A 26,580-nucleotide genomic window follows, 5' to 3' on the forward strand; every position below is an offset into this window, starting at 1 on the left:
GGGTTTTTTAAAAACTAGGATGAAACATTTCCTTCAGTCCCTGTGATTTTTTTTTTTTTTTGGCTTTAAATTCTATTTTATCAGTTAGTATGTTTTATGACTCAAACCATATCCAGCGCCTACTCCAGTCTGGGTGCTGTGCTTTGTCCCGAAGGCACACATACCTGCTAACGAGGGGTCATGGTCTGGTAGGGGACCCTCTACTAATCAATAATGACAGTGCAACATAATGAGTGCCATACTGTGGGCAGGCTGCTGGGGGGTGGAAGTGGCTCTGACTGGCACCAGGTCCATCACATTACCCTTTGCATAAGAACCTTCCTCGAGTCTCCATTGTCTGAGAAAATAAAGACCAGCGTTCCGTGGTGATCTGGCCTCCACTTACCTAACTTAAGCCTTTTTTCAGCTTCTCTGGTTTTTCTCACTTTCTCTAGACACTATTTGCCTAAGTTCAGTTCTTCAGTTATCAGCTCTCCTTTCCCCTCTTCTGTTACCCCCAAATTATCCACATCCTTCAAGGATTCTGTATGAAAGGTACAAATGCGAAGAAGGCATGAAGCCACTGCAAGCCTACAGAGGTACCCTTGTCATCTCCTTGCCGAAAGCTAGTTCTAAGCTTAGCCGTCCCATCTCTCACGTGATTACCTAACTTTCTGCATCTCTATGTCCCATGTCCTCAGTGAAAATGCATGAAGGTCAAGACTGGCTTATTCTACTTTTTCCCCTCCCTCCCATGTCCCCTAACACGAGGATGTGAATATATCAATAGAAGGCACTCAGTAATTATAGGATGAATACATGAATGACTGTAAGGTAGACTTTGGATTCTAGTTGAAAACTGGACTTGAATGGAATGCAGTATTAAGGGATCCCTGGTATTTAATGAGCAAAGGGTAGAGTTCACCCTAACGCCTGAAGTTCTGGTGACCTGTGAGACACACGAGCACCCACACACGTGCAGGTGTCATTTCGTAATGTTTGGCCCTGAGCTCATTGCCGTGGAGATGACTTCACTGGACCCGCATGCTCAGTGCTGCTCCTCCTCACCTCCTGGCGGCAGCAACTGGAACCTCCTTGCCGTTGCAGGAAGGCCAGCTCCCCAAGTAGCACAGTGTCTCCCTGGAGGCATGTGCAAGGTCAGGCTGACTTTAGGTCGTTTTTAAAAGACATTCAGCCAGGGCTTCCCTGGTGGTGCAGTGGTTGAGAGTCCGCCTGCCGACGCAGGGGACACGGGTTCGTGCCCTGGTCCGGGAAGATCCCACATGCCGCGGAGTGGCTGGGCCCGTGAGCCACGGCCGCTGAGCCTGCACTCCGCAATGGGAGAGGCCACAACAGTGAGAGGCCCGTGTACCACCAAAAAAACTAACACCAATCTGGGGGTTCCCTGGTGGCCTAGTGCTTAGGATTCTGGGCATTCACTGCTGTGGCCCAGTTCAATCCCTAGTCAGGGAACTGAGATCCCAAAAGCTGTGTGGCAGCGCAGCCAAAAAAAAAAAAAAAAAAAGGCATTCAGCCGGACCTGGAGGAGGAAGTTTCCTTTTTATTCCCTGTTGTCATGGCCCCACCCAAAACTCCTTTGGTGGCCTGTTTTGGCGCAGGATTCACGTGTTCATTGCTCTCGGCGTTGCACTACACAGAATCCAGACATCGTGTTTTCCACGTTGTGGTGAACCCTCGCCCATCAGTCCCACCCGAGGTCCCCGGGTTCAGCTCCCAGGCCACTGCTGCTATCACTCTGTTCAGCTTTTTGCTTTTTTCTATCCACTCTTCTGTGCTCGCTTGCTACCTACGTGCTGAGTGAGACTCAGCGCTTCATCCCAGGTTACCGACGCGGTTACACCCTCTCTGCCCAGCTCTCCCTCCCACCACGTCATCCCACGGACGCCCTGAAATAAACAGAAGGACGTTTCTCCTGGTCTCGACAAGGGGCTTGTGCAGCTGTCCACCCTGCAAAATACTCCCCTTCCTTTCTTTTCCAGTGAAGTGAAAATATAAGAAAGAGGCTCCTGTCTGCCTGTCCTCACCTTCAAGGCCCAGGTCCAGGTCAGCGCTCAGGGTCACTTGTCCCCCGGAGGCACTCAGGGTGTGAGAGGCTCCTGGGCACCAGCCTTCCGTGAATGCACCTGATGGCCAGCAGCCGTGTGTGTTTGCTCAAAGAAGCGTCCTGGACTTCAGGACGACAGGCTGCCTGGATGGCACTTTGTGACAAGAGCACTGAGCACAGCATCCTTTTCCTCACTGCCGGGTGGGAGGAGCAGGGAACGCCCAGGCTGAGTCGGGTCACTACCAAAGTTCCTCCTCTGACCTAGGTTTCTTCTTCCAGACCATTTTATTTGGAGGGGTTATCTGTACTCTGCCTTCCCATCTCTCACCCACCAGAGTTCTTGTGCTCCAGAAATACGGAGTCATCTGGGAACAGTCAATTTTCTGCTGGCCCGTGATTGCATTTAGTTTGGGACTCACGAGAAGAGAGTACGTGTTATTAACCTGGGCCTAGGAACAAAATTGTGTGCGCTAGAAAGAGAGAGAGAGGTGATGTAACCTGTGAGTGGGTGGAAGTACTTTTCTGAGATGGCCCATAGTTTCTCCAGCTTCCCAGAGGGTCCCTGACCTCTTCCAGAGTTTGCAGTCCTGAGTCTGCAGCAACCGCTCCAAGGAGACTGCTTCCACCTTCCACCTAAACCACTAGAGGTGTGATATGGAGAATACTTTTCTTCCTCACGGAAACAGTCCCTGCAGGTATCAGGGAGGGAGGGAGATGAGGGGGTGGGGCTGTGCTGAATGACATTTGACCTGTCAGCAGGCCTTGCGGGTAAAAGTGATTTTGTCTTTTTAGGTGTGGTGAGTGGGATAAAGGGAAACACATCTGCTCCCCTTAGCTGATACCATAACAGGAGTAATGATAGCAAATACTTACATGTGCACGGCACTCTTCTAAGGTTTTTAGATTTTTATTTTATTAAATTCTCACGGTAATCCTATGAAGTGGGTATTATGAGCTACAGATGAGGAAAGTCAGTTGTAAAGAGATTAATTGCTCGAGCTTCCTGTAAGTAGCAGAGTTTGGATTCAAACCTAGGCCACCTGGTCCCAAGTTTATGTTCTTAATCACGTACAGAATTCTTTACTTAATTATAAGCAGATATTTGCCCAAGGCAAACTTACTGGGATATAAAGTTATATTTGTCTTTTTTGGGGATGGTCCCTGGGGTGAGATTATTTTTTAAATTGAAGTATAGTTGATGCACAATATTATATAAACTACAGGTGTACAATATAGTGATTCACAATTTTTAAACGTTATACTCCACTTACAGTTATTATAAAATATTGGTGTTGTACAATATATCCTTACAGCTTATTTTATACATAATAGTTTGTACCATTTACTCCCCACTTCCCTCTCCCCACTGATAGCTACCAGTTTGTTCTCTATATCTGGGAGTCTGCTGCTTTTTTGTTATATTCACTAGTTTGTTGTATTTTTTAGATTCCATACATAAGTGAGATGATACAGTATTTGCATTTCTCTGTCTGACTTATTTCACTTAGCAGAACACTCTCCAAGTCCATCCATGTTGCTGCAGATGACAAGATTTCATTCCTTTTTATGGCTGAGTAGTATTCCATTGTATATAGATATCATATCTTCATCATCCTCGAGTGAGATAGGTGATAGCTTACATTTGGTAGCAAGTTAACGAGAAAATATTTCAAATCAGATTGTACTCCTAACAGTCTAATAGAAAGCAGATTTCCTAATACTTTCTTCGGACCCACAAGAAAAAGTCAGTATGTAGATCCATCAGGCTTCAGCTGTGGAGCTCAGTGACCAAGCTGCCTCTTCCTCTCCTCACCTCTCGGGTGTTGGGCTTCTCAGCCCTGAGAAGCCTCTAGTGTTTTCTCAGCCACTCTTGTGCTCAGAGCTCCCTGCAGCCTCCTTGGAGCCCAGCCCCACACAGGCCGTTGCCCCCCTCCCTCCCTGTCCAGCCAGACCACTGGGGGTCCTCCTTGCCTTCTGTCCTCTCACCCAGATCACGACGGGCCCCAGCATCCTCCCCCAAGATAGTTTGGAACCCATCCCCCCATCCATACTGAGAACCTCTGCCCTCGTTCGGGCCCCTCATCTACCTGCCGTGGAACCGATCTCAGCTCAGTCCTTCACACACAGCCAGCCGCCCTCCTTCCTCTCTGAAAGCTTTTCAAGATGACGGTGGTCCTGGGAGGCAGCGGCTACTGCTTCCCGTCTCCCTCAGACGAGAAAGCAAGGCCTTGAGAAGTTGGATAACTTGCTGAGACGCTGTCTCTAATACATGTGAGAGCGGGGGTGGAACTCCGGCCAGTCCGCGTTCAGTGTGCAGGACTCAGCCCCGCGCTCCAGGGCCCCGGGACAGTGTCACAATGGCCAGCACCTCCGTCCACATGAGCCGGCCCCCTCCCGCCTCTCCAGGCTCGTGGTTCAGCACCCCTGCTCATAGCCCTGCTCCAGGAGCACCTGCTGTGTTCCCTGCACATGCCACGCCGTGTCCCCCTGTTCCTGCTGTCTGGAACGCCTGCCCCACCTCCTACCCCGGGACACTTGGCCTTTTACACTCAGCTCAGGCATCACCTCCCCCAGGGATGCTGGGTCTGAGCTGGCCCTCTAACCCCTGTTTAGATCCTGTGTGTATATCGTTCACATTTCCACCTCAACACTCAAGAGCTCTCAGGCCCAGAGACTGTGTCCTTCTGTGCACCCCAGAGCCTAGTACCAAGCCTGGCCCTTGGAATCACATCAATGATGGTCATTGTTTTTTTTTAATTAAGGTATAACTGACATGTAACATTATATTAGTTTCAGGTGTATACATAATGATTCGCTATTTGCGTACATTGTGAAATGATCACCACGGTAAGTCTAGTTAGCACCCGTCACCGTACAGTTACAAATTTTTTTTTCTCATGATAACTATTCTTAAGATTTTCTCTCTTACCAACTTTCACATATGCAATGCGGTGTTATTAACTACAGTTGCCATGCTGTCCATGACATCCCAGGACCTGTTCATTTTATAACTGGAAGTGTGTATCTTTTGACCCCTTTCATCATCAGGATGACGGTCACCTTGAACTACTTTGTGTGAGTGCCTTGTATCCGCTTCTCTCCATTCTGCCTTGGACGCTAGCACCCTGTGGACAGGCCCTTTGTCTATTTAACTGACTTCATACAGCAACTGCTTTGCGGCAGTGCAGGCCAGGTTTAGAAGTGTGTGTAGAAAGATGACGAGGACGTTTGCTTCCTTTGCTTAAGTACAGATGCAAGCCCAGAATCACAGGGCGGCAGTGTGACCGGTGTGCTTCCGGCTTCTACCGCTTCCCTGAGTGCCTCCCCTGCCAGTGCAACAGAGATGGGACTGAGCCAGCAGGCTGTGACCCGGAGACAGGGTCTTGCCTCTGCAAGGTAAGACGGAATGTGCAACGCTGGGGACGTTGGCCACTGACCATTGTGGAGGTTCTTCATGCTGAGTCATTGTATAAAAATCGGTGGGAAATGGGATTGACCCAAGATAGATTTCCATAATGACTATAGCATTTTCTAGTCATTCTCATTGGATAGAAATAGTCAGAAGCGAAGACCTCCCCACCCACCCCCGCACTGCTCTTGTCCTTTGAAGAGGCCACAGACCTCCTTAAGAATCTGATGACAGATATATACTGTCTTCAGAAAATTCGACACAAACGTTTGTCTATAATCTCAAGAGGTTTGTGGGTTCCCCTGAAGCCTATTCCTGTCCCATGCACCCCAGGTTAATCATCTCTGCTCCAAGGCATTCTGCAGGGTGTAGGGGAGCTCCCGAGTCCCAGTGGATGTTCTCAAGGTAGTTCCCCCCATATTGTGAATCCTTCTGGTGCTCTTTCTCTACCTTCAGGTTGCCAAAGGGCATCTTATGAAATTTAGGAAATCCTCTCTTCCGTTTGTACATGGTATAAAAGTTTAAATAATGAATGTGGTAAAAAGCTTAACAGCCATGTAACTGTGCTTGCTTTGTTAGCATCCATGTTCTATCATCTTATGTTGATACTTAAATTTGTGCACGTAGCTCTCTCCAATCAGAGAACCTTTAGAAGGAATGATCACGTTTCATGTTTTTCTTCAATAGGAAAATGTGGAAGGTACAGAATGTAACGTGTGTCAGGAAGGGTCATTCTACCTGGACCCAGCGAACCCCAAAGGTTGTACCAGCTGCTTTTGTTTCGGAGTCAGTCATCATTGTCACAGCTCACATAAGAGAAGAGCTAAGGTAGGCAGGGCATTAGACTCCTTTGTTTCTATTTAGTACTTCCAAATGAGGAAGTAATGCATTGGCATGAAACGTGAAGGGTTGTGGGGTTTTTAGCATCTTGCTTGGTTAGAATGTTAAGCGTTGTGCTCGCTGGTCCTCAGCCTGCAGTGTTCTGTCCCCAGATGTCCTCATGTCCCTCAGTTCATCAGCTCTCTGCTCAAGTGCTTAGAGATGCCATCCCTCACTCTGTGGCTTCACCCTTCTCTGTGTACTTCATAGCATGTATCACAGTTCTAAAGGTTGTTTATTACGTATCTATTTTCTCCACCACTCACATGTAAGCTCCTTGATACAATCCCAGTGCCTTGAGTAGGATCTGAAACATAGTAGATGCTCAATAAAAACTCATTAAATAAATGGAGTTAGTTGTTCTTGCCCTTGTTTCTTCTTATCTGCTTATCTTCCGGTTTTACTTTCCTTCTCACCTGTTTTAACCACATCTTCTCTTTAGCCACTTTTAAAATTAACTCCAGGAAACTAAAACTTTTGTTGCCTTCATGATTCCATGAACCATTAGTCTCATGCTTGCTTTCTTGTGTGACATGTCTTAATGTCCAACAAATATTCAGAGAAAGATTGTTTTCTCTATTTTACTGCCTGCCTCCTGAAAGGAATGCAGGCTTGTAATGGGGGGGAAAAAAGTTTGTAAATCCACCCTGAAGTCTCCTCTTCTTACCCTCAGGGGAACCCGGAAGCATTATTCTGACTCTATGTCTTGTCAGTTCCTTCTTTTTCTTCCCCTCATAGTTTAACTCCTGGCTTCCTTTGTGATCTGGGGAATATTTAATTTTGATGCTTCTTGGGACTTCCCTAGTGGTCCAGTGGCTAAGACTCCGTGCTCCCAATGCAGGGGGCCTGGGTTTGATCCCTGGTCAGGGAACTAGATCCCACATGCCACAACTAAGAGTTCTCATGCTGCAACTAAAGATCCTGCCTGCCGCACCTTAAGACCCAACACAGCCCAATGAGTAAATAAATATTTAAAAATAATAATAATTTTGATGCTCCATTTAGAGAAAAATAATGACAGCGGTCCACTGTATTCCACATCACATTTTCTAAGGAGCTCACCATTAAAATGCGCCCACAGTCCTCGTTATTATTCACACCCTTATTTGTGTATTATTTGAATATTTTCTGAATATATTTTCTGAATATATCACCTACTAAATGTCAGGAACCAGGATGTGTGCTGGGCTACAAGGATAAGTCCCATGTGCATCTGGTCACTACCCTTTGAGAATTCCTAGTTGCGATGGGTCAGGTGGGGGCTGAGTGGGAGTGGGCTCCCTCACTGGAGTCAGACACGAGAGGAGATACCGGAGGGAAGCCTTTGAAGTAAGGTGGCTGCCCCACAGCTCTTCCTACTCTGCATAATTCAACCATCGCCAAAGACGCCATGGGCACACGTTTCCATCCGTTGCCTCTGTGTTTCAGTTTGTGGATATGATGGGCTGGCGCCTGGAGACGGCAGACGGAGTGGACATCCCCATCTCCTTCAACCCGGGCAGCAGCAGCGTGGTGGCCGACCTCCAGGAGCTGCCCTCAACGGTTCACAGCGTGTCGTGGGTCGCCCCTGCTTCCTACCTGGGGGACAAGGTAACCATGTCCTGCTGTTCTCCTGCACTCTTGCTGGATCTCCTCCATCACTGCACGGGCATCATTTACTGGATGTCTGGAAGGAAGGTTCCGGAAGTTCAGGTTACTAAAACTGAAGAACTTCAGTTAATCACAAATGCAGAAGATGGAGAGGCTGAGGGTGTACGGGCCTCAGGGGCCCACATGGTTGCTCACCAGCAAAGGAAATCCTGCACCACGTTCTTCCTGATTTTCACTTAATGCCAAAGAAATTTCCTCTGGGGAAATAACCATTTAAATAATATCTGCCGCGAATGGCACATGTATGCATTTAAATGCCAATGCTGAGAATTCTTTGTTTTAAAGCAGAAGAAGGGCCCCTTGTCAGGAAAACAAAAGCTGAGAAGTGACTCATGAGCTTATTAAAAGAAGCACAGGATCCAGTGACAGCACGGCTTTCATTAGTAGAGTCACGTGTGGTTATGAATACATTTTATTTCTTTTTAAAAAATGTTTATTGGAGTATAGTTGATTTACAATGTTGTGTTAGTTTCAGGTGTACAGCAGAGTGGATCAGTTATACGTATACATATACCCACTCTTTTATTAGATTCTTTTCCCATATAAGTCATTACAGAGTATTGAGTGGAGTTCCCTGTGCTGTACAGTAAGTCCTTACTAGTTATCTGTTTTATATGTAGTAGTGTGTATATGTCACAGATGTAAAAAACAAACTTATGGTTACCAAGGGGGGAAGGGGGACAAGAGGGATAAACTGGGAGACTGGGAGTCACGTGTGGTTAGACGCTCCTTGGGGAGCTTATAAAGGAGTTGCTTTTCCTTTGCTGCGTAAATTATTATTCCAGGATCTGACCACCTACACTCATTTATACGGACAGAAGTGTGAGCATCCCATAGAGACATCCTCAGGTGACATATGCACCTGGTGGCCCAGGATAGAGCTTTGGAGAAGGGGTGGATCTCACAGGGCCCAGCCCAGGTGATGCCGTAGTCTCACATCTACAATGACTAAATATTCATCCCTTGGCAGCCTGAGCTCTCTGATTCTGTCTTCAGGTTGAAGGACTATGGATTTTGACCTCTGAGTATGGGGCATGTTGCTCCTCTCATATATCCCCACTTCTCCCTCATGTGATATGCCTCTTCACATCCACATGGCGAGCCCTGTACTTACTGGTCATCTAGTCCTGGCTAACAAATGACCCACAAACTTGGAAGCTTAAAGCAACAGACCATTATTTTCTTGCCCAGTTTCCATGGATCAGGAATCCAGGAGTGGATGGCTCAGGGTCTTTCATGCGGTTGTGGTCAAGATGTCAGCCAGGGCTGCAGGCATCTGGGACTGGAGGATCCACTTCCAAGCTCACTGGCGTGGTTGTCAGCAGGCCAGTGTTCCTGGCTGGCTGGTGGTCAGAGGCCTCAGTTCCTATTCACGTGAGGCCCACCATAGGCTGCCTGAGGGTCCTCATGACATGGCAGCTGGCTTCCTCCAAAGCAAATGAGGGAGAGAGAAAGAGGTGGGTGGGAGAGGAGAGGAGAGAGAAAGAGAGAGACAGGGAGGGAGAACAACATTTTTGTAACCTCATTTCAGAAATGACACACCGTCACTTCTAACATATTTTGTTCATTAGAACCCAGTCACAAAGCCCAGCCCACACTCTGGGAGGAGAATTAAGCTCCACCTCTTGAAAGCAAGAATATCAAAGAATATGTAGACATATTTTTAACCTCCTCAGTCCATCAGAAAGACAATACTTAATCTCAATAAGATGATTCAAGATGTTACCTTGGAATACTTCCAGATTCTAAGGTCATAACTCTGTGAAGCTGTGTAGGCTGTAGATTCTAGGGAAGAACTTCAGTGGATTGGGAGCCCTTAAGGGCTGCCCCTCCTCCCTGCTCCAGCTTATTTGCATCTCCAGTAAGGGTATTTTGTCTGCCTTCCCTGAGATGATGTTGCCTCTGATTTCCATCTTTCAGTCACTCCTTCCTTCTCGATCAGTTTTTACTTTAAGGGTGGGAGATATCAGGACCAGAGGTGAAGTCGCTGTCTAAAAAACCCATGATCATTCACCTCCATGTTTCCACCACCATCATGCCGCAGAGGCAGCCCTGAGATGAGGCCCGTATACCTGGTGGTACAGGGGGACATGGCCTATGCATCCAGGAGAATGCAGAATCACTTAGGAAATATTCACCATCTGCCCTCAGGGGAAGGTTTTTTTTTGTTTTTTTGGGTTTTTTTTTTTGTGTGTGGTATGCTGTGGCCTCTCCCGTTGCGGAGCACAGGCTCCGGACACGCAGGCTCAGCGGCCATGGCTCACGGGCCCAGCCGCTCTGCGGCATGTGGGATCTTCCCAGACCGGGGCACGAACCCGCGTCCCCTGCATCAGCAGGTGGACTCTCAACCACTGCGCCCCCAGGGAAGCCCGGGAAGTTTTTTTTTTGACAATTTATTTTTAGAGGTTCATTTTGTAACTGATAGATATTAACCAATTCTCTCCATTAAATAGGAAAGCAATGGCCTAGATTTCTTAGAATAGCCATGGATTAAATAGACATTTTGGTTTAGTCATCATCTAGAATAAAAGGATCTTATTTGTTTCTGTGTGATTATTTTTCTTTTTAACAGAAGTATCTTCTTGCTTGTAAAACTCAATCATGTTCATATTAAACATTTTAATTGATATAAAATGGTATAAAGTAGAAAGTTAAAATGCCACCTTCAATTCCACTCAGTAGAAATGACCATTGTTAACAGGCTGATTGTGTATCTTTCCAGATCTATGTGCCAGTGTACTTCGTAGATGAGTTAATGTTGCCATGTTCTCTTTTAATGCTTGTGCTATTAATCCTACTATTTCAATTTCAGGTTTCCTCATATGGTGGCTACCTCACCTACCAAATGAAGTCCTTTGGACTGCCTGGTGACATGGTTCTTCTGGAAAAGAAGCCAGATGTGCAGCTCACCGTAGGTGTCAGACACAACCCAAGTAGCAGAAAGTGGCGGTTGCAATTGGAGCCAGTCCAATTTTAGGATATCTTGATAAGTGGCCTACAGAAAGTTTGGATTAAGTCATTTCCAATATTTTGTAGAAACTCAAAGGGAAGTTTAGAGCATGTGGCACCTCCTCAGGATCCTTGGTCCCTGACCATCCCAGCCCCAAATGATTTCTCTTTTCTTCCCTTCCAGAGAACTTAACCATCTCTCACTTGGAGTCTCACAATCACTGCCTCATCATAAACTTGTTTTATGTTTCTGTCTTTCAATTTTGTCTCACAAACATTTTTGAGACCTCCCTGTTTGCCAAGTCACATTGCTGGGCTCATAAAGGACAGGTGATCCCTGCCCTCAAAAAAAAGTGTAACCAGGAGGGGAGATGAGAGAAATGACCAAAGACCTACAGTCCACTGAACAGTAAGCCTTTGAGACAAAGTCCAGACAAGACTCTGTGGGAGCTGGAGTCCAAGTGGGGGCTTATGTAGTCGGTGCCCTCAGAAGAGTTCATGGAAAAGGTTAGTTTTGAGCCACGCCTTTAAGAATGAGCGTGAGAGGAGAAACACCCTTCCCCTTCCCCGGCAGAGAGTAAGTTGAACCTAGGCAGAGGAGCAGCGCTCCAGGGGTGAGCAGTCCAAGTTGGCTGTGTGATCAGCATGTGCCGGGCCATTGAAAACAAGCCTGGAAGGGTAGGAAGGCGGGTGTTTAATGCCATGATGAGGAATTTGGCCTGAGGTAGACAGTGGAGAGCCCCTTTGGTTTTCTGAGAAGAGAAGTGACACCTGCATGCTATGTGCCAGGCACACAGTCCAGAACTGCAATCTGGAAAATTTCCTTGAGGTAAGGGGTGATATCACATCCTGCATTGAATCCCCTACAATATACAGAGCCTTGCACATGGGGTGAGGTGCCATAGCCTGAACTTGTGCTATAATTAATGCGATGCAATTCCAGCTTCGTGAAGGGTTTTCTTGTGTCATTCACGGTATAAGAGGGGACTGGAAAATCCCACATGCCTCATCCCAGATGAGGGCCTCGCATTCTGGTAGCTTTTGTGTTCAGGCATGGCCGTGTTGTGTTTTGTTTCTACTGGCACCCAAGTGTATTGAATTGTTGTTTTAAAAGGTTCTCAAAGGAACCTTTGCAAAACAACTTGAAAAGGAAGCATTCAAGATTTTAGAGTTATAGTCTAAGGAAAAATAGTTCCATGATAAAAATACTGTTAGGACAAGTTGTATTTCAGCTTCATTATTTTTGCAGAGCATCTCAAATTCAGGCCATTAGTATGCCTATATTTTACTGCCTGTATTGTTATGCAGACTGTTGGAATTCATGGAGAAGTGATGACCAAAATTTCTTCTTAATTTATCTTCAAACATGGAAAGTACTTTAGGCTCATGAAACATTTACTCCGCTGATTTGTTCCAAACCACTGAAGTTAAAAGCCTATGGGCATGTTTCTTAGATTAAGGTTTTCAATTAGTGATCGCAGATAATGCTTTTCTTTCTGAAAACTGGCTCTAATGAATGAAACCCTTTGGGGTTTGGTGCTACAACAGAAAAGCTGTACTTGTGTGTGTGGGTGTGGGGTGAGAGTGCTGCTCGTGGGTGCTGACCCTCCCATGGGACCTCGAGAGCCACCATAATGGGGACGAGCGTGCGGAGGCTAAGTGAGCAGGGCTGGGTCCTGCAGGGTATGGGCTGCAGGGCTAATTCCTCCCCCACGTGCCAGCTCTGCCACTCCCTATCTATGCAGCCTGCACAGGCAGCCCTGCCAACTTTCTACCCTCCCCGCCCTCCCCACTAACCCACCCCCCAAAGCACTTTCTCGCTACCCATGCGGTCCTGTAGGCAGTAAGGAAACCAGCACCTCATGCATTGACTACAAAGCATCATTAAAAAAAAAAAAAAAAAAAGAAAAACTGTTTCCATCTTTTTAAGCCACTTTCAGTCAAGAGAATTTTCCTGGTTTCCTATTTGTGAAAATGAACCGTGTTAGGGCTTATTATTCCATTTCCACATTACTACTCCTTTGGCCAGTCAGTTCATTTTGCAGCTACATTTTTAGAATCAGGCATCTCACGTAATGCAGGTCCATAGACATTTGTTCCTAGATCAATCATAAACCTCAAAATATCCCAACCAAGCCACTAACACATTCATGCGTTTCTTTAAACAGGGTCAGCACATGTCCGTCATCTATGAGGGGCCAAATCACCCCCGGCCAGACCGGCTGCATCATGGGCGAGTGCAGGTGGTAGAGGTAATGGAAAAGCAAGCATGAAATTCTTCTTGAGGAGCCTTTTTGTCCCACGATTTAGTTCTTTCAAAGAGTTGTTTTTCTGACTTATTTTATGAATTTAAAATATTAACTATATTTATATAAATGTAATTTAGATATCTAAATTAAAAATATAAATTATATAAAATATACAGGGCTCCATCCTCACAGGGCTTTGTTGAACCATCTTTATGGCTCTTACCACTGTCTCTCCTGTTTTACACCTAAATATCCTTGTTTTGTCAACTCTGTGAGTCTGTAAATGCTACGACGTAGTTCCCTGTCATCCTCAGGCCTCCCTCAGTGCCTGGGACCTGGTGACTGTCCAACAAATGCTTGGGTGAATAAAAAGAAAAGTCACAAAAACATCTAATCTAACACCAAAAGAAGTAAGAATAATATAGCTAAATAAAGGAAAGCTCATCAAATTATAAAGCATCGTGTTAAACCTACATGGTTACAATTATTCCTTTAGAGTGTTCCAATTATATTATTAAATACGTCCAGTGAGGATTAGTAAATACATCCTCAAGGTGATACTTTTTCAAGTACCTTGAACTCCCAGACACACTGTAACATTTCTGTACTGGTCCACCCATACAATGGAATACTATTTGGCAATAAATGGAACAAAGTATGGATACTTTCCACACTGTGGATGCACCTCAAAAACATTATACTGAGGGAAAGAAGCAAGACACAAAAGCCCATCTATTGTGTGATTCTGTTTATATGAGAGAGGTGATGCCAGCAAAAATGGTGAAGAACCTGTTTTTCCTCCATAAAAGCAATGTGGCAGAAATGGTCAAAATCAACTATTTTAGAACTCTGACAATTAACCAAAGGCTTGTGGAATCTGAAAAGCATTTATTCAAGAAAAATGGCTGAATCTTTTTCCAGTAAATGCACACTACTACATGACCTGCAGTTGGTTGACTTTGCGAATTTGTAACCACAGGTATGGAGAGCCAACTGTGAAGTTATACGCAGAATTTTGACTGCTTATAAGGTTGGCGCCTGCATTATTCAAGGGTCAACTCTATGTTCAAAAGAACTGAAAACAGGATTTTGAAGATATTTGCACACCCATGTTCATTGCAGCACTACTCGCGATAGCCAAAAGGTAGAAGCAACTGAAATGTCTATTGATAGGTGAATGGATGAAGAAAATGTGGTATGTACATACACTGGAATATAATCCAGCCTTCAAAAAGAAGAAAATCCTGTCACTTGCTAGAACATGAATGAAACTTGAGGACAGTACACTAAGTGAAATAAGCAAGTCACAAAAAGACAAATACTGTGTGATTCCACTTGTATGAGGTATTTAAAGCACTCAGATTCAGGGCTTCCCTGGTGGCGAAGTGGTTAAGAATCCGCCTGCCAATGCAGGGGACATGGGTTAAAGCCCTGGTCTGGGAAGATCCCACATGCTGCAGAGCAACTAAGCCCGTGCGCCACAACTACTGAGCCTGCGCTCTAGAGCCCGTGAGCCACAACTACTGAAGCCCGCGTGCCTAGAGCCCGTGCTCTGCAACAAGAGAAGCCACCCAGTGAGAGGCCTGTGCAATGGAAGGAAGAGTAGCCCCCGCTCGCCGCAACTAGAGAAAGCCCACGTGCAGCAACAAAGACCCAACGCAGCCAAAAATAAAAATAAATAAATTTATATTTTAAAAAAGTACTCAGATTCATAGAAACAGAAAGGAGAATGGTGGTTGCCAAGGGCTGCGGGAGGAGGAAACGGGAGTTATTGCTTAATAGGTGCAGAGTTTCAGTTTTGCAAGATGATAAACTTCTAAAGATCTGTTGCACAATGACGTAAATATGATTAACACTCTTGTACCCTACTGTTAAAAATGGTTAAGATGGTAAATTTTATGTTACATGTTATTTACCATCATAAAAATAAAATAATATGAATGTGTGTGTGCAAGAAAAAATTGTACTATCACAATTATGAACATTTAATGAATGATCTGAGCTGTGTGACTTATTCAGCTTCCATGTCTCTCTCCTGTATCTTTCTCACTCTCACTGCTTGCACAAATAAAAGTGCATTTTACAATAAGCCTAACACTGGGAAATCTGATTTCATTTTATTGCTCCTTATTTCCTGCCTTCCTTTCTTCCCCCTTCCTCGTGGCCTTCTCCCTTCTTGGAAATAACCCAGGACATGTGACTTCTGAATATAAATCCACTGTGTCTACTTACCTATCTTATTTTAGTATTTTTCCTGATGCATTTTATTTATTTTTCCCCTGATGCATTTTAAATGGCTTTATTGGATTCCTTCTGGCTGGCTGTCTCTGAAGGCCCTGGGAGTGAGCTTACCACAGGGAGACCTTGCCTCTCTGCTTTCACATACAGGGAAACTTCAGATGCGCCAGCAGCGGTGCCCCCGTGTCTCGGGAAGAGTTGATGATGGTGCTGTCTAGACTGCAAGGTGTGCATCTCCGGGGCCTCTTCTTCACCGAGACACAGCGGCTCACCCTGAGCGGGGTGGGGCTGGAGGAGGCCTCGGAAACAGGAAGTGGACGTCGAGCACAGAACGTAGAGATGTGTGCCTGCCCCCCTGACTACACAGGTGACTCATGTCAGGTAGGAAATGCTCCTAAACCATAAAATCCCCCCAGGGTCTCCTTTGGCTGGTGTTCCTGTCTGCTGTCCAGCACTGCTGGACGATTTGGGGCCCCCTGACCATCGAACAAATTTCTGCTGGGCTCTAGCTTCTATCTTACCTGGACCACTTGCAGGTGTTAAATATGAAAAAGAAATCACAAATGTCTCAAAATCCATCGGAAAGCCACAGAAGCTCGGTGGATCCTGGGGGTTGCAGAAATCTGGACTTTCTGGGAAGCAGGAAGGACCCCGCCCATGGGCATCCCAGTATGTGGGCCACTGCTTTCCCAGTAGCTAACCCAGGGTTCTCAAGCCTTTCTCTAATCCAGAGCCTCCCTCCACCACCCACCCCAACAGTTACAGCCCACTGAATATCCTGATTATTCAAAGGAAATTGCAGTCCAAGTTTCCAGCTCACAGCAGATCCTCATTTGAGGCCCAGTCAACCTGACTGTCCTCAAGTGATTAAAAGGTGCCGCAAAATGAAACCATTTCATGTCTCAAACTGCAAATAATGTTCTCTTCCTGAAGAGAGGGGAAAAAACCACAGTGGTTAGTACAATTAACAGGAAATAGCAGGCATTGTCACTCTGAGAATTCCAGACATGCCTCGGATGTGGGTTTAGCGACAACCTTCACTTTGCATCCTGACCCCTGGATTGCAGAAAATCCCAAGGTGATCTGCACGTCAGTTTCTTTTTTAACCTGCAAATACAATGTATTTGCAGGTTAAAATTATAATATATTTTGCAGGTTAAAATATGATCTATCCACCGTGGTTTTCTCAGGACCCCTACCATGTAACTTTTAGTCCACAGGTGCTTCTATTCTTCTTCCCCCTGCCTTCTCCCTCTTTTCTAGCCCGATTAAAAGAAATTCGGAGCCCAAGGGAAAGAGAGGGACCTCTGGATTACCACCCTCCTGCCAGGGCGTGTCCTTGGTGCATGACTCAGCCTGTGATTTACAGCGGCCTGTGCTGTCTGGGGGGTGAGGTGGGTAGAAGGTGATGCCTGCCCCACCTGGCAGGAATTACAGAGCGGCGCGCTTCCCCACGGGACTGTTATGTGCGCTCTCTCACAGGCTGACTCATGGGTGAAGTTTACAGGTGGGGCCTCCTGCCGCAGACAGCCTGCCTTACCTGAGTCAGCCGGGCCTGGGCACTGAGTGGGAAGGGCAGGTATAAGAGGAAGAGGCAGAGGTCTGCGTGCAGCCAGCAGGACACCCAGAGACCAGGATGCCCCCGGCAGTGTGGGGGTCCACCCGGAGCGCGGGATGGCTGTGGATCTTTGGGGCAGCCCTGGGACAGTGTCTGGGATACAATTCACAGCAGCAAAGGGTAGTGCTTCCTCAGCTTCCCGGTCAAAGCCAACGGCAAGCAAGTTATGTGGAGTTTAAACCCAGCCAGGTAACGTCCCTTTTACATTTTGGGTTGGGATGGGGAAGGGTTCCCAGCTCCGTGAGATTTTAAGTTACCGCGATGAGTGAGGAGAGGGTGGGCTGGAGGAAGGGCTGATGGCTCCCCATCCCGTTGACAGGCAGTGTTTATGACGGTGCCTGACAGATTGCTCTCCTGAGCTGTTAACCACAAATCCTATAAACATCAGCCCACCTGGAAGTACTGAGACAGCTAGAGTTTGAATGCCTGTGGGATGTTAATATCTATGAAACTTTGTGCCCTTTTGAGAGTAACCCAAGCCTCAGGACAAAAGAGTCTGTTGCCTATAGGCTTCCGAATTCTGCTTGGGAGAGAAATTACCCACAAAGTTAACCATGAGAATCAGTGAAATCCCTTTTTAAGAAAGTGATGAGATCAATTTTCTTCAATACCTAACAGATGTGCTTCAATTTGCCAGGCATTAAACACTCATAAATTCTGCTTTCACTGTCTTTAAACTTCCCGGATGGTACATGTATATTCACAGAGAAATAGATCGTATGGCTGTGGAAGTAGCCCTGGAAACTTGATAGAGACGTAATTTTATCATTTGTACTATAAACGTTTATTGGAAAAGTTATCCTGAAAAATTATCACTTAAGAAAATGATCAGTTGCAAAGCCTCTTTACTGAAATAATATATTAGGATACATTCCTTTCCACTTAGAATAAGTCTTCAGTACAATCTAATTAGTTGAATGGCATTTTATGTTAAATCTGGAGTTTGTTTGCCTTATAGAGGTGAGAAAATGATTATATTTCAGTAACTGACAAACGTTCTGCGGGTCACACGATGAATAACTTGCAGAGTACTTTTCTGTTTCTAATCAAGAGCAAATTAAGATGGGTGATTTACTTTAACCAGGATAGACCATCCTACCCCCCAAAGCATAGTTAATTAAGGCTTTTACTGGACATGTTGTCATAATCAAACCAGATATATTTATTTATTTGGATAATTTGTTCTTTACCAAATTGGATTATTTTATAAGCATCTAATGTGATATATGGTGATAATTATAAGGCACTTGTCCCTTGTTAGTAGAGATTGTAGATAGGATCACACCACCACTGGCTGAATTTCATTCAAATGTATCTCTCAGTCGTGCTTTCAGCTCAAGAACATTCCTTTCATATTTGGATTCTCCTTTAGACAAGCCTATTCATAGAACACATAAAGTAATCTAAGTTTTTGCAATGCATTCTTTTGCCTAAACATGGTTCTTAATAGCTGAAGGGAAAATTATATTGTAAATTATAGTATTGTTATTGTATACGATTTGGCATCACTGTGTCATTTTTGGAAGGAGATTCTAGCCAAAACTGGAATATTCCACTCTAGGGAAGATGTGAACTTCTTTCTCCCCCAACACATTGGCTTCTTCTTCTCCCCAACCTGGCCAGCTAGAGACCTTTAAGGCCATGGATGAATGAGAGCAGATTTCCCTTGACTGTAACCTCAGAGTCTCATAGACATACATGCTGTTTAAAGAGATTAGATAAAAGATGATCTTTTATGTTGAAGTATTAATTTTTCCTGATGCTTTAAAAAAAAAGCTGTATAGGAGATCAATGAAAGAAACTAGGGTTAACATCTGACTTTAATCAGTGCACTGATTGGCTCTGCCAAAATAAAGAAAATGCCTATCATTCTCTTTAAAGACAGAAATCTAAATAATTTTTAATGGCTGGTATAATGATACTTGCTTTTTTTTCTATTGGGGACATTCTTCACTAGAATCCTTTTAAAAAATATCTGTTCATCAAAAGAAAACCGTAATTCTTTTCATCCACATGAAAAATAATCACGTGTGTTACACTGGAAAGACAATTCGTGGAGATAGAATTAATCGAAGCAGTATTGAACAAGAGGAGACCACACTCTGGAGATTTCCTCAGGCTGGGTCTTGGTGTTCAATCGGAACGAGACATCCCTGCCAAGTTCTGTACTAGGATGCAAGCTGGTTGCTTTCCCTGGGGTTCCCTGTAGCCCATAGACCAGTGAGTGGCAGTGAAAGGGTCCCACCAGTTCTGCCACTGTTGTATAGATCCCAGTGAAAACCCCGTCTTTCCTCCTCCTCCCATACTGCTCCCCACCAGCCCAAACCCACACTTGGAGAGGGACTGGCTGCCCAAAGAGAACTTGAACTTGAAGGGATTTGCTCAGAGGCCCTCCCCCAGAAGGACTGAGGTCCTGATCCTCTGCTTTTTCAGCGCTCCACCCCTCCACTGGCCCTCAAAACCACTGGTGGGAGGAGAGAGGCATCCTACTTCCATACTCCCCCCCACCCCTCCCCCTGCTCTGATTTCCCCACCACACGTCTCCAACGCGGGCACCAACACACACACCTACCATGGTGTGAAAACAACAGAGAAGCTGACCAAAATAGCAAGTGGACCTGGCTCACATTTGAAAGTAGAAATCCACATACCAACTAAAGGAGCGAAGATAGAAAGGTGAATCCTTGGCAGTCAGAATGGTCACCTGCTTTGGATGATAATTTCTTTCTCTGTATTGACTAAATGCTCTGTTTGAAAAATAGGGTTGTAGCCCTGGATACTATCGGGATAACAAAGGCTTATATACCGGACGGTGTGTTCCCTGCAGTTGCAACGGACATTCACATCGCTGCCAGGATGGCTCGGGAATATGCATTGTGAGTAAATTGATGCTCTCATGCTACCAGCAGACAATCTATGTCTCCCCATCCCCCTCTACTAGGCCCTGAGATATCAAATGTCGCATCTCCTACCAAACCCTAGATAAAGGTTGCCGTGTGAACCCAGGGGTCTCCAGGTAACCAAGCTGAATTATTTCCCACTCACTTTTCCCTCCATTTTAACGTGTACCGTCAGAGAGCACCTGTCTGAGCAATTGACTTATACCTTAGATTCTAAATCTCTCTCATTAGATGATGGTAGTGGGTAGATCCTGGGGCTTAACTCTTGCCAGGGTATAATAAACCAGAGCTACTACTTTGGACCCCAGTTTTGCTGGGGTGACAGGAGGTCGCGAGAGGAGACCTCATTGCTGTCAGGTAGCTCCAGAAAGCGATGAGAGGAGGAGGAGATGCTAAGAAGGGCTGAGGGCACACACTCACTCACCGCCACGGCCGCCAAGGCAGTGGGTTTATGGGGGAAGACCGGCGAGGGGAGTCCCAGTGGTTTACGACTTAGCCACCGGAAAACTTTCTTGTTTTGGAACATGTTAGAAAATTCTCGCACAGGAAATTAAATTCTCAGGAGATTTTTCTCATGCATCCTGATGCAGAACAGTTTTTATTCTGCTGGCTTCCTCCCTGTCCTCAGAGGTCCTCTTCCTGGGGGCCAGGGCCTCCCCATTAGAGGGAGGACGGACAGTTCCAAGGAAAGGAGAGCTCACCGGTGCCCCCAGGAAACCAGAACCCCCGCTTCCGTTGTGCCGTTTGGAGATCCATTCTCCTGACGCAGGTTTCCTCTGCATTGTGTAAGGCAACTAGAGTGTGTTTCAGCTCTCTGAGTTCCTAGACTATTTTATGCGCGTTTGGCATGTCCCGGGGAGCTGCTTCTTCTGCAAGACGGGACAGGCCAGGACAGGAAATTGTTGTAAAGAGCCTGATGGAATATTCTGTAGGATTTTAACCGTATGAGTTCAAAAGGAATAAAAGATGTTGGGTGATGTTGTCTTCCAGCTCTTAGGTATCTCAAATAATAGTTTGTGTTTCATACTGTATGATGTGTGTAACACAGGTAGACAATTTCATGAAAAATACTTATCTCGTCGTTAAACCATTGCTAGATGTCGAGTCCACTTTATAAAAACTGCCTAAGAAAAAAGGGAGTTTTCTCTGTGGTTCAGCCACCGGTGAAAAGATCACTCGTGAGAGTCGTAATTCATGTTTTAATCAAACAACAAGATTTTCTTTCCCACTTTTCTTTGTAGCTCCGTCTACACTTGTCCCTAATGGCCATGTAGCCTCTAGAAACAATTCATTCAGGGAACGCTTCCTCAGTATTTGCTCTTGTGGGAGGGACTGAGCAAAGTGCTGGGGGTTAAAACCGTCGGCCATAATCCCTAGTCTCAGGAGGCTTGCTGTCTCGTGGGGGGATGTACCTGTGTGCACACATGCATGTATGCACCTGCACACATGTACACACACGTGTACAGGCACACAGGTGCCGCTCAGTGGCAGGCAGTGATTGCTGGCACTGCTCTCCGTCGTGGCCTTCGTGTGGGAGCTGAGGATGCAGCCCTCATCCTCATAGAACAGAAATGAGGAAACCAAGCACCTTCCACTGGCAGATGGGACGATCTGCAGATTGGCCTTTGCCTCTCAAGGTCCAGAGTCAATTTTAAAATCTGGGGCCTTCACACATGTGCAAATCTCCCTGTCGTTTCAAGAATATAAGCTTTGACGTGTGAAAAGAAACCAGCCCAACCCCTGGCCAGTAAAGCAGTGTGTGTCCAGTGGGGAGGGAGCTGGAGGTGGTGATGCATCCCGAGGGTGCTGTGGGCTGGAGGGAGCTCTGATGACGGGCTCCCTTCTCTCCACCCAAGGCCCTGCCTCGCCCTCTTCTCCTGGCCTGCTTTCTCCCCACTTCCCCTGCCTTCTGTGCCCAGTCACCCCTCATCTTCCCTTCGGTTCCCAGTCCCTTCCCCTTTCTCTTCTCATCCTCTCTCTTCAGTTTTCCTCCTTTTTATTCCCTGTTGCTGGAGCCTGTCTCCCCCTGCCCCCAGGATGATTTATCTGAAACTCACAGCTGACTCGGGGCTCCCCTGAGGCTCACAGCCAGATGTCCACACTCCTTGGGAGGCCTCAGGGCCCCCTTGATCTGCGCTGCTGCCTCTCCAGCCGCATCCCGCCCCCTTGCACTTCACCCTGGGGAATACCAACTGCTTCGCATTGCCCACACACGCCGCTGCGCTCCTGCAAGACTGAGGTTCTGTGCACACTGATCCATGTGCCCAGAATGCCCTTCCACACTTCTCCACCCAGTTCATTCCTCTCCTCTGTCCCCCACGCAGGCATCATCACCTCCCCTGAGGTTCCTCCTGCTCTTTTGACATGCTGCCACACGTTTGTCATCGTCTTTCCCACATTATATTGAAGATGTCTATTCACAGGCTTCTGTCTACCCCTGAGTCAGGGTACTGATCCGTCTTTGCATCCCTGGTACCTAGCATAGTTGGGCATCTAGTTCGTGCCCAGTAGATGTTTGGTGTCCCATGGAGTTCGGAGAGCACATGCTGTGGGAGTGGATATGGATTCATTCATTCATTCACTCATTTACTTATTCACAGTAAAACAAGGAAACCTGATGGGCAGATGCCTCAAATTTGCAGGACTGCTGAAGACAGATTCCGGGGCAGATACTTTCACCTGAGGTTGAGGGGCATTTCAGACATTCTTATGGGACTTTAGCAAGCAACTCATGTTCTAACCCCCTCCTACACTCCTCTCCCTGTGCCCCCATAAAGGACCAGCGTTCAGAGGGATTTTTCCTAGGATACAGGTGGCCTCACTGCAATTCTTGTTTCTCCACATTCTTGTTTCCCCAGTGTTTTCAGCTCAGAACTAAGTAGAGACAGGACTAAAATAGCTCTCTCCAGGAAGTTCTTCTTTAAAATTGTCATTTGGAGTTATAAAAGAAAGGAAACTAATGTGGAAAGGTAAACACTTAGTTCAAAAGAACAGATGTTTCTGAGAGAGTCAGGGCAGCCCAGCAAAGTAAAGGAAGCTGCCAGCACCCTCACCTGATGCCCTGAGAGACTCCCCTGTGGATCCCACAAATCCTCCCAACAGCCTTGGAAAGTGGGTATTATTTTAACTGTACATTTTAAGAAAATGAGAATTGTATGTAAATCACACACCAGTAATATTGATTTATAAAAAAAACACTGAGGCCCAGAGAGGTGAAGGGACTTGCCCAAGATCCCACAGCTACTAAATGTTAGAGTGGGATTTGAACCCAGCTGGTCTCACTTCATTTCATCCTGCCTCCCGATGGTAACACCAAATAGCTAACAGAAGGGCACTTCCTTTTTTTAGCACCAACCATCATTGGCTAGATAGGAAAAGCATGTGGTTAGCAAAACCAATATCACTCTGTAGTGTCAGCAGATTTGAGTTATAATTGTGTGAGTAATTAAGAAGACAATGATCTCAATAGCAGTAAAGGTAAACAGCAGTAAAGCTGTTATTAATGTTACTCTTTATCTGTCCCAAGAACTGCCAGCATAACACTGCCGGGGAACACTGTGAGCGCTGCAAAGAGGGTTACTATGGGAACGCTGTCCACGGATCCTGTAGGGTCTGCCAGTGTCCTCATTCAAACAGGTACTGTGGGAGTTTGAAAATAATCTATAGAGACAGGAGGTAGTTTGGTGGGTGCCTAGGACTGGGGAGGGGGCGGTGGGAGGGAAATGGGAAGTGACTATTGAAAGGTATGAGGTTTCTTTGAGGGGTGATGAAAACGCTCAAAAATTGCAGTCATGATTGTACAATTGTGTGAACATACTAAAAGCCATTGAATTGAACATTTGAGATGAGTGAATTTTATGGTATGTGAATGCTATCTTAATAAAACCGTTCTATTAAAAAAAGAATAAACAAGAAATGCAAACCAGAACCAAGACAAAAACAGACTTTCCCAGTTGTATGCTTCTGGGTTTTGCCTTTTCCTCTTTTCTTTTGCTGTTCATTCAGCCCCATCATGAGGCTGCCCTTCTCTAGATGCCGGGGAAACTGCTGTAAAAAGGCTGGCAGAGACTCCGATCTCATGAGGCTTTACCTGGAGAGTATGGGGAGAGGGGTGGGGTAACCATCACACTCAGTAGATACGTGCACAGATCAAGCTGAAGTATAATTTCAGACAGAGATAGGTTATGCCCTTGATAAAAGGGTTATGTTATGGGTTATCTAGTGAGTAGATTCTTTACAGAGGGTGGTAGGAGGGCTTTCTGGAGTTGTTGGACAGGGACCAATGAACAATGAGATGGAGTAAGCCATGGCATTATGATGAGGGTCCAAGGCAAGGAAGAAAGAAAAAAAAAAAACAGACGAGAAAGCTCCTGTGATGATGGGTTTGTGGACAGTAAGAAAGCAAGTGTGGCTGGATGGCAGTGAGAGAGAGACAGCCAGGAGATGAGGTTGGCGGGGCAACCAGGATTCAGATCCTGTACCTTGCAGGCTAGAGTAAGGCACCTGGATTTTATGGATTTTATCCTCAGTGTGATGGAAGCCACAGGACAGTTCTGAGCCGCAGAGAGGTGTGATCTGCATCGTCATCCAGGCTCCAGTAAGGCCAGTAGACGCTGTGGGTAGAAAGCCACCATTTTCCTTTCACGATAATCCAGGTTCTGCTTGGCCTTGGCACTTCGTCATGGTCTTGCTCATCATGACATGTTCACTGTGGGTCCAAACAAAATATAACAGGTAACTAAGTGAAGCAAGATTTGGTTTGAAAATCAGAATGATGCTGATAAAGTATCAGTAGTGCACAGGCTCTGGAACAGTTATGGACCACAAGGCTGACTGATATTAGCCGAGTTAGCAGAGAAATTGGGCAAGTCAAAATTATCAGAGGTCACCTGCCAATGTGGCTTTTCTGGAGATGCATATTTGAAATGTGCATCCTGGTTTGCTCTCTGTATATTTGATACTCGTTAAACCTGCCCAGTCCTGTGGCTTTATTTGTAAAGGGATCTATCACTTGACAGTTGCCCAGGCTTGTTTGAACAGAAGCTAGAGAGAATAAAAAGCAAGATTTTCACGGGGTGAAATTTTGGGGGGAAAGCTGTTCATCTTTAGTTGCAAAGCATATTATCATCAAGGTCAGCTTCTAGCGTCTGTGCAGTTTAAGTAACATTCAGTTCCTAAGATTTATCAGTAAAACACTATTTTTTCTAATTCTCCTTCTGGCGATATTAATACTGCTGACAAATTTCTAACTGTCCCTTTAGAGATGTAACTGTATCTAATTGGCCAAGAGAAGCTCCCGCAATAAGAATTCTTTTACCAGCCAAAGATAAATGGAGTTATTTCCCCTCAGATTTAGGTCAGTGTAATGTTCAGTAGTCACAGTCATTTCCTAAGGCACAAGACTTTTTCATGGTCTCTTCGTTTAATTTTTTTTTTAAATGAGCTTCTCAAAATACACCAGTTAAGAACTAAAAGGGAATTGAAATTCCAACAGCCTGATTGGAAAAGTGTGGAAATCACCAACGGCTGTGCCCACAGAAATACCTGGGCATTGAGCATGCTCTGTGCTTCAGTCGCCTCTGAGGCTCTGAGGGCCTGGCCCACCTACCACTGTTTCTTCCCAGAAGAGATTGTGCCCAATATAAAAGAGCTAGAATAAACAAGGAGAAAAAATTTTTTCTTTAAAGAACCAGAACTCTCTGTTCTTTTTTTTCTGCCTAGACTTGTTTTATTCCTTCCTTGTTAGTTCTGGAAAAATGCTGTCTAATCATCTCTTCCAAAGTGCGTTGCTTTACTCTGTCTTAAGGGAAGGAATGTATTTCTCCAAGCCAAAAAATGAAACAAAGTAAATGCCTTCAGTCCTTATTCAGCCAAATTTGCCTGATGTCAGCTAAAGGCATTCATTATTATCTCTACAAGTCTTGATGGGCAAAATTTTCTTCACACAAAAGGTAGCCAGACACTTGGTTTCCAATTTCACTTAAGGCAAGTCAGGTTCTTTGTGGCAAAAAATAATGAGTGTAAAGTCTATCAGCTTACGTTTTTACTGGGGCTTTTCTCTGTCTTCAAGTTTTGCCACCGGCTGTGTTGTGACTGGGGGAAACGTGAAGTGCTCCTGCAAAGCTGGATACACAGGAACACAATGCGAAAGGTGGGTGCCACCCCTCCCCCACCCCCTTCTCTCCTCCCCCATCTTGCAGGTAGGGGTGGGCTCTTCCGGCAGGCTGCTGCAGGCACCCTGGCTGTAAGTGGGGCTCTGCTGGGTTGAGGCTCAGAGCTAGGGCTGGGGCTGCTGGTTTCATTGAGGCTGGAAAAAAGTCTCTTGGGAAAAATACAAGTGTGCTCACTTGGTGAATCATTAACTTCCTTCTCTTTCTTGTTTTGTACCTGTTTTAGCCATTTGAGAATGAGATCCAATATGTCATAGTCCTATACGCTCCAGCAAACACCCCTCTACATACCTATATATATATCCCTACATACCCCTACTCCCGGGCACACCCCTACAACCCCCCCCAACATGTATCTATATACTTGTACCACCATATAAACTCATCCCTACATACTCCTATCCTCACATATACACATCCCTACTTGCCTGTACACAAACGTACAACTCTGCATACTCCTACACACGCACACAT

General features: G+C 45.7%; 1 protein-coding gene across 4 annotated transcripts in view; it reads left to right on the forward strand.

Annotated features, from left to right (window-relative positions):
- Window positions 1-26,580, forward strand: part of LAMA3 (laminin subunit alpha 3) — a gene marked incomplete at its 5' end in the record, with an annotated part of 254,689 nt that overhangs the window by 157,457 nt on the left and 70,652 nt on the right. For 2 of the 4 annotated variants that reach the window (XM_079717942.1, XM_079717943.1), the window contains 9 exons: window positions 5,296-5,440; window positions 6,141-6,281; window positions 7,761-7,922; window positions 10,795-10,893; window positions 13,100-13,183; window positions 15,569-15,799; window positions 19,799-19,912; window positions 23,463-23,572; window positions 26,007-26,087. In XM_079717942.1, the coding sequence (XP_079574068.1) occupies window positions 5,296-5,440; window positions 6,141-6,281; window positions 7,761-7,922; window positions 10,795-10,893; window positions 13,100-13,183; window positions 15,569-15,799; window positions 19,799-19,912; window positions 23,463-23,572; window positions 26,007-26,087 (1,167 nt within the window). Of the gene's footprint in view, window positions 1-5,295; window positions 5,441-6,140; window positions 6,282-7,760; window positions 7,923-10,794; window positions 10,894-13,099; window positions 13,184-15,568; window positions 15,800-17,054; window positions 17,226-19,798; window positions 19,913-23,462; window positions 23,573-26,006; window positions 26,088-26,580 lie in introns of those variants that run through there. The other 2 variants (XM_079717944.1, XM_079717945.1) reach the window with 1 other exon arrangement.

This window comes from Hyperoodon ampullatus (assembly GCF_949752795.1).
Source record: "Hyperoodon ampullatus genome assembly, chromosome: 13".
Taxonomy (NCBI): domain Eukaryota; kingdom Metazoa; phylum Chordata; class Mammalia; order Artiodactyla; family Ziphiidae; genus Hyperoodon; species Hyperoodon ampullatus.